General features: G+C 41.6%; 1 protein-coding gene across 1 annotated transcript in view; it reads right to left on the bottom strand.

The window, feature by feature from the left end:
• The window catches only part of mRpS18A (mitochondrial ribosomal protein S18A), a 31,458-nt gene extending 19,974 nt beyond the window's left edge, over nucleotides 1-11,484 (bottom strand). The window contains exons 1-2 of the mRNA XM_068386906.1: nucleotides 11,181-11,484; nucleotides 8,646-8,788 (exon numbers count right to left, since the gene is read on the bottom strand). Coding sequence (XP_068243007.1) covers nucleotides 8,646-8,788; nucleotides 11,181-11,343 — 306 coding nt within the window. The 5' untranslated portion in view covers nucleotides 11,344-11,484. The remainder of the gene's footprint in view (nucleotides 1-8,645; nucleotides 8,789-11,180) is intronic.
• Nucleotides 11,485-13,365: the final 1,881 nt, after the last annotated feature.

Here is a 13,365-nt window from a genome sequence, read left to right as displayed (position 1 = left end):
AAGAAGCCTGGGGACCCGTCAAGGACCTCTTGGAGAGTCCCTTCTTCAACATGGTCTGGTTCTTCAACTGCCCCCTTGCTGATTCCATGGCAAGGGAGCTCAACGACACTGGATTCGTTGTCAGGGGAGGTAGAGATGTTGTGAACGGGATGCGATACCCCTGACTGATTACAGAAATCGGCCCAGAGTTGCTGCCACCTGTCTGCGCAACTTTGAAGGCATCCCCCACTGGTGGACATGCAGGGGGACTGCCTATCCTAGCGTTTTCAGCCTCGGCTACTCCCTCTAGGATTCTTCCCTCCCCTGGAGGGCTTCTTGCCTTTCCTGTCCTTGACAGGAAAGGGCTTAGACACCACTCTTCGCTGACAATGTCGGTTTCGTGGTCTTCGTAGGCCGGGACTGCTGGGGTGCTGGAGGCTTATAGGGCTTGGATGTCAAAGCCCTATGTAGGAGGAAGTCTTGGTGGGACTTACTCCACCTCTAAGCAGCCTGCTCCACGTCCTTAGGCTCAAAAAGATTCGTTCCCATCACGGAAGAATGTCAGAGCCTGCTTATCTCGGTGCTAGGGACCTTCTGGTGGAACCTCTCAGACACCACATCCCGACGTTTCAGGATGGTGTTTGCCCACAAGTTCGAGACTTGGTGGTCCAGAAACTTGATCGTGCGAGTGCCTGAGAGTAGGAAGGTCTCCATAGCTTTCCTGGTAAAGTGAGCCCTCGTTTATCGCGGTAGATAGGTTCCAGACCCGACCGCGATAGGTGAAAATCCACGAAGTAGTGACACCATATTTACCTATTTATTTAACATGTATATTCAGACTTTTAAAACCTTCCCTTGTACGTAATACTGTTAACAAACTACCCTTAATGTACAGAACACTTAATGCATGTACTACAGTACCCTAAACTAAAACAGGCACAAATATTAAAGGCGATTTTATATCATGCGTTTCCTAAACACGCCAAAAAGCACGATAAAAAATGGCAACTAATGTTTTGTTTATGTTTATCTCTGATCATAATGAAGAAACAAACGCATTTACACAACTGTGTATAGGTTAGTTTTTGCATCGATCATATTGATTATTCAGTACAGTATGTTGATTTTGTTATTACCAATGTTTTACTTAATTTTTCTTAGGACTTCCAAATGAAATGTTTTTCTTTATGACGCCGCCTGAAACAACGGCGTCATAAAGTAAGCTCAGTAAACAAACGAAGGCATTTAACGCTCATGATGAAAGTGATAAAGTATGATATTACAGTAAAAGCTTTTAGAAAATATGTTATTACAAATATTATTTACGGTATCTATATAAAATCATACATACGTAGAAAAGCAGGAAAACAATTTACGAGAGAGAGAGAGAGAGAGAGAGAGAGAGAGAGAGAGAGAGAGAGAGAGAGAGAGAGATGTTTTACGTACATAAATGTAAATTTTAAACAAAAAAATAGCCCCATTTCATATAAAATAGGCTATTACAAATATTTTACTTTATCATATTACAGTAGTCTGTATAATACTGTAAAGTTCAGTACAGTATGTTGTTGTTATAGTCGTGGCGATGAAATTCTCACGAAAGAAAAACACTCCCTTTGATTACAACAGCTGATTCATTCTCTCTCTCTCTCTCTCTCTCTCTCTCTCTCTCTCTCTCTCTCTCTCTCTCTCTCTCTCTCTCTCTCTCTCTCTCTTTGTGTTATACAATACTTACATATAGATGAAGAAACTAAAATTAGTTTTCTAAGTGTCAATTAAATACTAAACGAAAAAATTATGCCGAGTTTACATCCATTTCAATCGTTGCTAAAAATACAGCATCCGATTTCATCAGCAAACCACTATTTTTTGGGAAACATCATTTTATTCTAGAAAATTGCTACTCTTTAAATAGTTAATTGCACATTAAGAAAGCGTGTACTTTCGTTTTTAAATTTCGGATGAGTTTTAAAAATCGAGTATTGTTGACTTCTTTTTGTTTTACTTTTGGCAGTGATTAGATCAGCTGACGTCTAGCTGCCGCTCTTGAGAGTGTACGAATACACTAACAAAGTATCGTTTATACCATTTCTTAACTTATTCAAACCGTCTACAGTATACAGTTGATATTACATAAGCACCAATGTGTTATAACCTATAATTTTTTTTGGTTTATTACATTTAAAACAACACACACACCCACTCTCTCTCTCTCTCTCTCTCTGGGCTACTTTTCACTACCTCCCATTCCTTACCTCTCTCTATCTCTCTAACAAATGATATCTTTGTTGCTCCTCAAAGTTTCATTTATATTGAAAATCAATCATGATTCAATTTTCCTTACTATCTCCAATCTCGCACCATCGGTCATAACGCGGTATTTTCGAAATTTCCGGAAAATCCGCGATATATGTATATACATGCGTTATGAAAAAAATACGCAAGTGGTGAATCCGCAATGGTCGAACCGCGAAGTAGCGAGGGCTCACTGTACGTTCTTTGGATAAATCCTCCGAACGTATCAGGATACCTAAGGTCCCTAACCAGATATCCATCCATGAAGTGGCCTGCATGGCACACTTCGCAACCTTCTCCTGATTAAGAATCTCAGTCGCCGAGAATGAGACCTGCCGGTTGGAGAGCTTCTCAAGAGGGACTCCCCTGGTAAGCTCTTCCAAGGAATGGTGAAGGGGAAGAGCTAAACAAGGCTCCTCTACGATCTCAAAGTACCTCCTCTCCTGCACACAAGGAGGTAGGAGAAGCTTGTTGCAGGCACTGGATTGGCTGGAGGAGGCTAGCTCAGAGAGTTGGACTGCGATCTTGTCCCTGGAACTCTTAAACCCCTGAGACCAGGGCAAGGCTCCACTGGCCTTAGAGGGTTTTTGAGTCCCAAAAACTCTGTCCAAGATCGTGTCTTTGCCCTCTCGAGGAGAATCTCCGGGTCAGCAAACCCATTGAGAGTCCTCATAAGGGTCAGAACCTGCCAAAAGGTATGTTCTGACTCCTGCAGCTCTCCTCCGGAATGACTAGCAGCGAAGTCTCCTGTCACCAAAGGCTCTTCTTGTCGAGATTCGCGGACGTTCTCCGAGTGACTGGCTGGCTCCATTCTAAGTCTTGACGAGGACTTCGGTACTGTCTTGGAGTCTTTCGACTCCCTCCTGGGAGGGATGCAGGACTCCAACAACGACGGAGGTAGGCTCTTCTCCGCCCCGAGAAGACGTTCCAGCGCAAGTTGGGGTTTCTCTCATTGGTGCGATGGGGGAACGTCCCACCTCACGTGACTCCCCTGAGGACGGGTAATCCTCGTCCGAAGGGGAAGGAGAAAAAGTCTGGGGGGGAGGGGGCCTGCCTCGAAGGCTTACGAGGAGACAGCTTAGTCCTCGGAGAAGTCACCGCTTCTGAAACTCCTCTTTTTCTCTTCAGGGGAGTAGACGCAGCCAAGGATTTGTGGCCAAAATCAGAGAGAACAGGCTTAACAGCCTGCGTGACCGCTCTGATAAGTGCCCCAAACCAAGGCTGCTGGCTGATGGCTGCGCTATCAGACACTCCCTCTGGAGGGACAGGGATCGACCGATCCCTGGGAGGAGTTTCCATAGGGGGATTCGCCAGAAAAGAAAAAGATGATAAAGAAGAAATGTCCCTGGACCTTTCTGGAACCTTCCCCCTTACCGGCGAGAGCGTTGTCCTTCAGCCTCATGCGTGGAAGGATATTGGTGATTGCGCGTGGAAGGATACTGGTGATCGCGCTGGGGAGCGCATTGGCGCTCACGCGATGGGGAATACCCGGGGTCGCGCGCGGGAGACTGATGGCGCGCGTCCGTGCGCACAGGAGACTTCTGATGTGCGCGCGATGGCGCATAGGAGAGTGCGCAGGAAGCTGGTTGCGCGCGCAAGGGTGAATGTTCGTGCGGGAGAGAGATCGTACATCCCAGAAGAAAACGTCGCGCGCGCAGGGGAGATATCCCTTGCGCACGGGCGAGTATCTGGAACCTGCGCTCGTTGGCGCGCATCCTGTAGGCGCACATCAGGCTGGTGATGCGGTGCTGCCATGGGAGATGGGCGTGGGCGCGCATCTTCGTGGGCGCATGTAGGTGACTGTGTGCGAATGCGCGCTGGCGAGGGATGGCACGCAGGTGAAGACCGCCGGCGCGTTGGCGAGCGCTGGTGAGTTGGGGAAGTCCTACACTTCCTACCGCACCAAGATCTGAAGATCGTGGGTGCGCAGGAGATCGTTGGCGCGCAGCAGGTTGAAGGCGCGCAGTGGCGCGCTGGTGAGCAGGTGAGCGCTGGCGCACAGGTGAGTACTGGCGCACAGGTGAGTACTGGCGCACAGGTGAGTACTGGCGCGCTTTATCAGGAACCTTGGCAGCAGGTGAGCGCTGGCGCGCTAATTCAGGAACGGCAGCAGCAGGTGAGCGCTGACGCGCTATCTCCGAAATCTCAGTGAGGTCAGGAGAACGTTAGCGCGCATGCTTGGCATGGCGCGTAAGGGACATACTGTATACGCTAATTTGCGCGTACGCCCTTGTTGCCCCGAAGGGACTGGTGCCTGTTTTTTTAAAACAGGTTTGGTTGGCGCATAAAGCGCATCAGCAGCCAGGAACGGCGACGGCAGGTCAGCAGGTCTGACGGGTGGAAGGTCAGCGTGCCCTTTGTCAGGACGACCTTCCACCGAAAGGGATCGCGAACGATCCGCAGAGAGGTCCAGGGTAGTAGCAAAAACAGTCGGAGATCGATGACGAGGCTCCTCTGCGGCGGACTGCAACAGTGATGGTGAATCGAAGAGGTGCATCCTCACTGTCTTATAAGGTGAAGGAAGGCCTCTCCGGCGAAGAGGAAGGCGAGCCTTACGACGAATACGCTGAAATAAATCAGTTACATTAACATTTAAATCCCCCCCGAGGGAAGAGGTGGAGCTACCTCGCTAGGGGAGGCAACGCCGTCTCTCGAACACCGAGGTCGGGAAACAGAACTACGGTCTACGCTACCACTCGATCGTCTCTCGAAAAAAACTGATTGAGTGGGAGCTTTGGAGGAGGTTTGAGCAGCGGAAGAAGAGCCCCTGGGATTTTCTCTTTTCAAAGAAATCTTCGAAGGAGAAATATCCCGCCTGGACTTCTTCCGTCGCCGAGAAAACCTCTCCCACTGGGAGGTAGACCACCCCCTGCACTCACCACACTTATTACTACTATCACACCGTTGGCCCCTACAGTAAGGACAAAGGGTGTGAGAGTCCGTCTCGACCACCGACATAAATGTACCACAAGGGCGGTCGGGTAATCCAGGACATTTGCGCATTTTCGCTGAGGCCAACTTCGCACACAAACCTGTAGGAGAAAAAGCAGAAAGACATTAATGGCTGTCAGAGGCGAGGGTGAGAGCGGACACGTCCAACTACCACCTGAGCCGAGAGCAAAGTGAGCTCAAACACAGGTGTGTGTAAGGGGGGGAAGCAAGCTACCCTCCCTCCCCCCGCTAACTAGTGGCGGGGTAGTAAACCCTCGTTAAAATTCTACTGGCTCGTCATTTCAGCTACGCCGAAGGTAATAACCACTATTAAATAGCGTGGTTTGTATGTCACTTACGGAACAAATAAATTTTTTAGCATACTTACCTGGTAGTTATACAGTACAGTATATATAATTACCAGGTAAGTCTTATGTTTAAAATAATTCAACAGGAGAAAATTGATCACCAATGTCATCCTCTGACAAAGATCTTGTAAGACGTGGGGCCGAGCGTCCTGAAAGACGAGACGCCGAGCGTCCTGTAAGACATGGCGCCGAGCGTCCTGAAAGACATGGCGCCGAGCATCCTGAAAGACATGGCGCCGAGCATCCTGAAAGATGTGGTGCCGAGTGTCCTGTAAGACGTGGCGCCGAGCGTCCTGAAAGAGGTGGCGCCGAGCGTCCTGTAAAACGAGGCGCCGAGCGTCCTGAAAGACGAGGCGCCGAGCATCCCGTAAGACGCGGCACCGAGCGTCCTGAAAGACGTGGCACCGAGCGTCCTGTAAAACGAGGCGCTGAGCGTCCTGAAAGACGAGGCGCCGAGCATCCTGAAAGACGAGGCGCCGAGCGTCCTGAAAGACTTGGCGCCAAGCGTTCTAGCAAAATGATCTTCATTACGCCGCTCGGCGCGTTCGGTTTAATGACTTCCGATCAGAGGGTTCTCATGGCCGACTGGCGTTCTGGGACAAAAACCATGTCTACGTTGGTTCATAAGCATTGCTATTATCAGCGAATATCTATGACTTATAGTATTGCTATTATCAGCATATGTGATGCAATGCAAGACTCTAACAGCAAGGTTAGTAGCTTGACGTCCAACGCTCTTTGACTTTCCCATGGCAAGGACGAGCGTTCTGGGAACGTCAACAGGAACGCTCGAGAGAACGTCAGCTCGGGAGCTAACGCATCTCGTTTCCTTTTGCCGATCAACATTCCTTCTCCCAGGGGTTGGGGAGCTTGGAAGAGGTCTAAGGCTAGGATAACGATGTCCACTGTGCTGAATAAATTTACTGCACAAATTTAGCACCGAAACTTGCACTTTTAAACTCTTACACAAAAGACCATAATTAGTCCTGCCTGTTGTGAGAGATCTTACTCTTCTGCCAAGGGCTTGAATGAGAATGCAATATCGTCTCTAGTTCTTGCTATATAAATTATAACAAAATATTTATTATAAAATACTAAACTGATATTTTCATGTAAAATGAGATTTTCATAATACAGTAAAATAAACTTTCAAACATACTTACCCGGTGGCCATATAAATATAACCACCGGGTAAGTCTTGTGTTTAAAAATAAACGTTTGAACACACTCACCCGGTAGTTATATATAACCACCGGTAAAGTTAAATGTTATAAATACTTACCCGGTAGTTACATAAAACTACCGGGAAAGCTATATGTTATATGATTAAAATGAACAGATATAGGAATAACATATAAATATATGTAATCAACCCTTAATTGCTAAGGGTTCCCAAAAATAGTGATTTGTTAAAAAAAACAGATATAGAAATAACATAAATATATAAATGTAAACAACCCTTAAATCTTAAGGGTTCCCAAAAATAGTGATTTGCTACAATTTACAATTGGAACATATATATGAATACTAGAATTCCCAATATCGAAAAGAAAATAAACAAAGATAACAAGACATGTTAGGACTGCATCGATTGTCATGAGTACTACGCAGCGCAAAATTAAAAATACGCTAGTTCTATTTAATCTTTGAAAATAGATCGATGATTTAAAGAACGAATACTAAAAGGACAAATATTTCTTAAAAATTTTTACATTAAAAGTTAAAAACTTATTGTAAGATAGAATTCCTTTTCATTCTTTACAAGAAAAAGCAAATAAAAGAATTTTGTAAGACATATTACGTTGTACTCTGTAGATTACGTCATATGATTGTGACGTCATAGAGTTGGCGGAACGTATCTCCGCCATCATGTTTTAAAAAGTAGGTTCGTTAGTTTTAATCTGTGAAAATAGATCGATGATTTAAAGAACGAATACTAAAAGGACAAATATTTCTTAAAAAATTTTTACATTAAAAGTTAAAAACTTATTGTAAGATAGAATTCCTTTTCATTCTTTACAAGAAAAAGCAAATAAAAGAATTTTGTAAGACATATTACGTTGTACTCTGTAGATTACGTCACATGACTGTGACGTCATAGAGTTGGCGGAACGTATCTCCGCCATCATGTTTTAAGAAGTAGGTTCGTTAGTTTTAGAGTAGGGGGAAAAAAACTCCCAATCCTACCTCTTTTAAGATACGAACAAAGTTAAAACACTTAACACTCAGTAAAAATAAAACCCAACCAGCGAAGGCTAAAAGTAAATTGTACATCACCAAGATAACTGTAATATACAGGTTACAGCGAGTGAAAAATCCAACGATGTTGCCTCTGCGGCAGCAGAGAAGATATGAGGGAACAGGGGATGGTTCTGAGGTACCTCGCTAGGGCGCACTGGTAGTACACCTGGCTATCCAATCGGCGAGTGGCGCGAGTTTTGAATTTTCTGCCGTGACGTCAGAGACGTAAGCTATATATATAACTACCAGGTAAGTCTTATGTTTAAAAATGAATTTTGCAAGTCATACTACGTAGTTTACGTCACATGATTGTGACGTCATAGTGTTGATGGAAGGATATCCTTCCGCCATCATGTTTTTAAGAAAAGGTTCGTTATTTTTACAGTAGGGGAAAAAACTCCTAATCCTACTCCTTTCAAGCTGCGAACATAGCGATCAAACTCCAACCACCAACTCTCAAGTCAAAATAAAACCAAACGAGCGAAAGCCAAAAGTAAATTGTACATCACCAAAATAACTGCAATTATACAGGTTACAGCGAATGAAAAATCCAAAGTTGTTGCCGGCGTGGTGGCAAGGAAGATCTGAGGAATCACTGGAATGGTTTCAGGTACCTGCCTAGAGGGCACACTGGTGGTACACCTGGCTACCCAATCAGCGATTGCCGCGAGTTTTGAAATTTCTGCCGGACGTCAGGGACGTAAAGCTATAAATATAACTAACCGGTAAGTCATATGTTTAAAATTTTCTTGTTATAGAACAAATTAGTTAAAAGCATTTATCATGCACCTGAAAATATCAGGTAAAATTAGATGTATCATAATTACTTACAGTGTGCTTCACATTGAGATTCAATGCACAAAGTGGACAATCATGGCTACCCTCTTTTCCTTTTTTTAACAAACGAGGAGCTAAGGGTGATTCAACATACTCAGCACTTATTGTTGTCACTTTCTCTGATTCGTCTACAATAACTGAAAAAGTATACAATTGTTATCAAATGTCATCACATGGGTTTATGTAGTACCTTAAATTAATTCCCTGCTTTGATAAGCTGCAGCAGAGCTTGTTTGCAACACACATGAAGACTAACAGTAAATTTTACTGTACTGTATAATGATTATCTCTGGAAATTTATAATCAGTGTCGAATTGATTTTTATTGTACTGAACTACAGGTAAGTGCCTTACCTCAGTTACACCTATTCCATAAATATTTGCTGCCAAAATAATAATAATTTAGTCTACTTCATATAATCACATGGAAAAATCTATAAGGACATGACACAAAACTGCCTAAAGGTTAAACACATATGCTTCTTGAAATAAAGTTGCTATACAATAGACTTGTTTGTAACTTGGACATAATTGAATAAGTCCAACAAAGCCAAATATATAGTATGGTTAGTCAACTCACATTATAAAAATGCATCGTACAGTACAGCACACAGTGAAGTGTATAAATGAACATGTGGTGACTTTCACCAAACCCAGAACAGACGTCTTCATACAACATACTAAAATCTAATTTTTTCCAGATCAAATGTGGGATTCAGATCCTGCAAATCCTCAATCTGCCTCAACAATGATTAGGTTATAAGATCCAACCTAACTAAAATTTGAGACAAATTGTGAAATATTACATACTGTATAAGGTTGTACTATTTTTAGAGGAAATTGACAGCAGAATTCAGAACTCACATTTTCTATTGTTTATTGCAAACAAAAAATCTCACATTTTCACTTAACCCAACCTTGAATGCCAAGTTATTATCCACCCCTACCTCCACTTACCTAAACTCACCTCGACATTACCTAAAGCGACCTAGGATGTTGCGTTCTTACTCATCAAAAATAATAGCATCTCTAGAGGAGTCTGTATAAAAATATGCCCATATCTTTACTAAAAAGACAAAATTTAGGAAAATTAGCTCTTTACTAGTAAATTCAAATTTATCAGCAATGCAAAAATGTGTCGGTTATGCAAAGACCCTTTGGTGAAGTTAGATCTGCCATTCAAGCCAGCCCCTAAACACCAAGTGCTTTCTGAAGTGAGCGATTAGCAACCAGGAACCTGGTGGGCTTTGGGGAGACACAAGCATCTACAAGATATTTAAGAAGCCTACTGAAATGACTACTTAGTTTGGAGCCTTTGTATATCAGAGGCCAGTTCCTCCCGTGTGGATTAAAAATGGACATCGACGAATGTAAACTTTCGGTTTCATTGTAGTGAATTACATGGCAATGTAACCTAGGAAAAAAACTACTGTTTCTTATAGAAAAAATTACGCTCTCTTCGAAAATGACACCCGTTTCCGTCGCAAATTAATAGTTTCAGAAATAAATATACATCTATATCCTCCAATAATGGGGGACCCCAGTGGGAACTCGGGGTTTTGGGTGGGGAAAACATACTGAGGAATCGATATATAATCGTAAAACAAGCCTTTTCTTCTCTATACATTACCTTCTTGAAATTATAATAACCGGAGGAAAATACAAAACCGTATATCTGGATAAACTTTGGAGGCGCTGTTACAAAGATTGTGTCATGAAAAAATACAGTAACCAGTGCTGCCAACGTCCGATGTAGATCAAATGTTACTTTGTGACCTGTCATACTACTAGGCTAGGTTAGGTGGGTTTGTTAGGTTCTGTGCCCTTTTTGTACATTCTATATATTGAGTAAAACTTATATGGAGAAATTCTTTAATATATGGAAATATCTATCATTACTATCTGTAGTAATGTCAACGTGCCGTTGGTAACTCTGTGTACCATACGTCAACGTTGGTAACTGTGTATTATTGGTAACGTTGCTAATGTTATCGTTCGTTCGTAAGAGAAGTGACACCGTGCATCTCAAAGTTATCCGAATTGGTTGATCTGATTGTTTCCGATTGAAATGATCATCAAATTCGCTTAATTCACATTATTTACTACAGGAAAACAAATATATTTCGTTTCCCCAGTATGTTTTCCCCACCCAAAACCCCGAGTTCCCACTGGGGGTCCCCCATTATTGTAGGATATAGATGCATATATACTTCTGAAACTGTTCATTTGCGTCGGAAACGAGTGTCATTTTTGAAGAGATCGTAATTTTTTCTATAAGAAACAGTAGTTTTTTTCCTAGGTTACATTGCCATGTAATTCACTACAAAAATACCAAACTTTCCACTGCATAACCCAACCTACAAGCCATGTCCTTACATACTTACCTAAAGGGGGGGGGTGTCACGAGCTCCAGTGATCCGCCTTACACTGTCGTATTCTAAGTTAGCCGTAATAATACATACAGATGAGTGCTATCATACATACACCCACTTAGTTTGGTCAAATATAATATTAATCAAATAATACTTACTCTTTTTAACATTATTTTGTGATGATAATGAAAAATGTTTGGCAGCAGATAATCCTAGACACGGTAGCATGGACGTGCATACAGATTGCTTAACCGGCAATACTGCATGTAATACAGAACCAAAAGTATTCTTCCCTGCACATGCCAATGTTCTAAACGCCATTTGATTTTTCTTTGGATTACAAAATAACTAGATATCCTTCCTTAAACTTGAGCAAACTCAATTCCTAAGACAAATGCACATTCTCTACTGAAACGACCATGTAGAAGAAGTTTGTTTACATCCAGTCCTCCACCAATATCAAAAGGTGTTAGACCTCAGCAAAATTTTTATCATTCGGTATTATTATTATTATTATTATTATTATTATTATTATTATTATTATTATTATTATTATTATTATTATTATTATTATTATTATTATTATTATTATTATTATTATTATTATTATTATTTATATTTTTTAATCAGCTAAGCTACAACCCAAGTTGGAAAATCAGGGTGCTATAAACCCATGGGCACCAACAGGGAAAAATAGCCCAATGAGGGAAAGAAATAAATAATTTATATAAGAGAAGTAAAGAATAAAAAATATAAAGCATCTTAAGATCAGTAACAACGTTGAAATAGATTTGCCATGTACTGTATAGAATATAAAAACACATACCAGCCTAGCTGTTAGAAATAAAAACATTCACTGCATGTTTAAACTTCTGAAGTTCCGCGGTCTTAACTGCCCAATTAGGAAGATCATTCTACAATCTGGTCACAGCTGGAATAAGACTTCTAAAATACTGTGTAATATTGAGCCTTGTGGTGGAGGATGGTACAGTCTGGGAAGGTTTGAATGCAAAGGATAGTCAAAATTGTGAAAATATATTATGCAACCTGCAACACGAACATACTAAAAAAAACGGTACCAGATATTAATATCAATATCCGGAATAAGTAATTTGTCTAGCAACTGCTTAGTCCATAGCTTCGAACCTCAAACTACATACTTGACTCAGTGAAGCATTGAAAGAATTTTACCTACGACAGATGTGTTTCTATTGCTTTTGAAGTTTTTCATCCTTTTGGGAAGCGATGGAAAATTATATTTTCTTTAACATTTTATCTAATTTAACGAACAAATCAGCGAATTCAGCGCATGTGTTAAGCATTTTTTTTTTATCTTTTCTCGTGAAGATAAGACAAGTTAGTTTCAATGATTGACACAGAGGCTGGAGCGATTTAATTCCAGTCAATGACCATATCTAAAATATTTACACCTTACTATGTAATATGTACTACAAATAGATATAGGATATCTATGTGCATAACACTGCAGTGTAACTTTGTCACCAAAGTTACTTCCACTGTCTTGGGTTAGAGTTCTCTTGCACACTATTCTATCTAATGTCTCTTCCTCTTGTTTTGTTAAGGTTTCTATAGTTTATATAGTAAATATTTATTTCAATGTTACTGTTTGTAAGCAGGTTAGGACATACTCGGGAACAGTTGATTCCTTTAATGTACAACAGTTAATTACAGATCAAGGGATGAGCGGGAACTGTTCAACTGACTTGTGTCTTTTCCAGGTTTTTCTGAACCCCGTGCAAAGAGATACACATAACGGAAAACATATCGTACATCAAATTGAACATTCCTACACTGTTCTTAAAATATTTTATTTTTCCTTGTCTCCGTTCCTCACTGGGTTATTTTCCCTGGTGGGGCCCCTGGGCTTATAGCATCCTGCTTTTCCAACTAGGGTTGTAGCTTAGCAAGTAACAATAATAATAATAATGTTATTTTCCTTCAAAAGTTTTTATTTTTCCTTGTTTCCTTTCCTTTCTGGGCTAATATTCCTGCTGGAGTCCCTGGGCTTATAGCATCCTGCTTTTCCAACCAGGGTTGTAGCTTAGCAAGTAACAATAGTAATAATGTTACTTTTCTTCAAATGTTTTATTTTCCCTTGTTTCCTTTCCTTACTGGGCTAATATCCCTGTTGGATCCCCTAGGCTTATAGCATCCTGTTTTTCCAACTAGGGTTGTAGCTTAGCAAGTAACAATAATAATAATGTTACTTTTCTTCAAATATTTTATTTTTCCTTATTTCCTTTCCTTACTGGGCTAATATCCCCGTTGGAGCCCCTAGGCTTATAGCATCCTGTTTTTCCAACTAGGGTTGTAGCTTAACAA

This window comes from Palaemon carinicauda, chromosome 14, assembly GCF_036898095.1.
Source record: "Palaemon carinicauda isolate YSFRI2023 chromosome 14, ASM3689809v2, whole genome shotgun sequence".
Lineage (NCBI taxonomy): Eukaryota > Metazoa > Arthropoda > Malacostraca > Decapoda > Palaemonidae > Palaemon > Palaemon carinicauda.
Note: the sequence above shows the minus strand (reverse complement) of the source record. Positions and strands in the feature narration are given on the sequence as shown.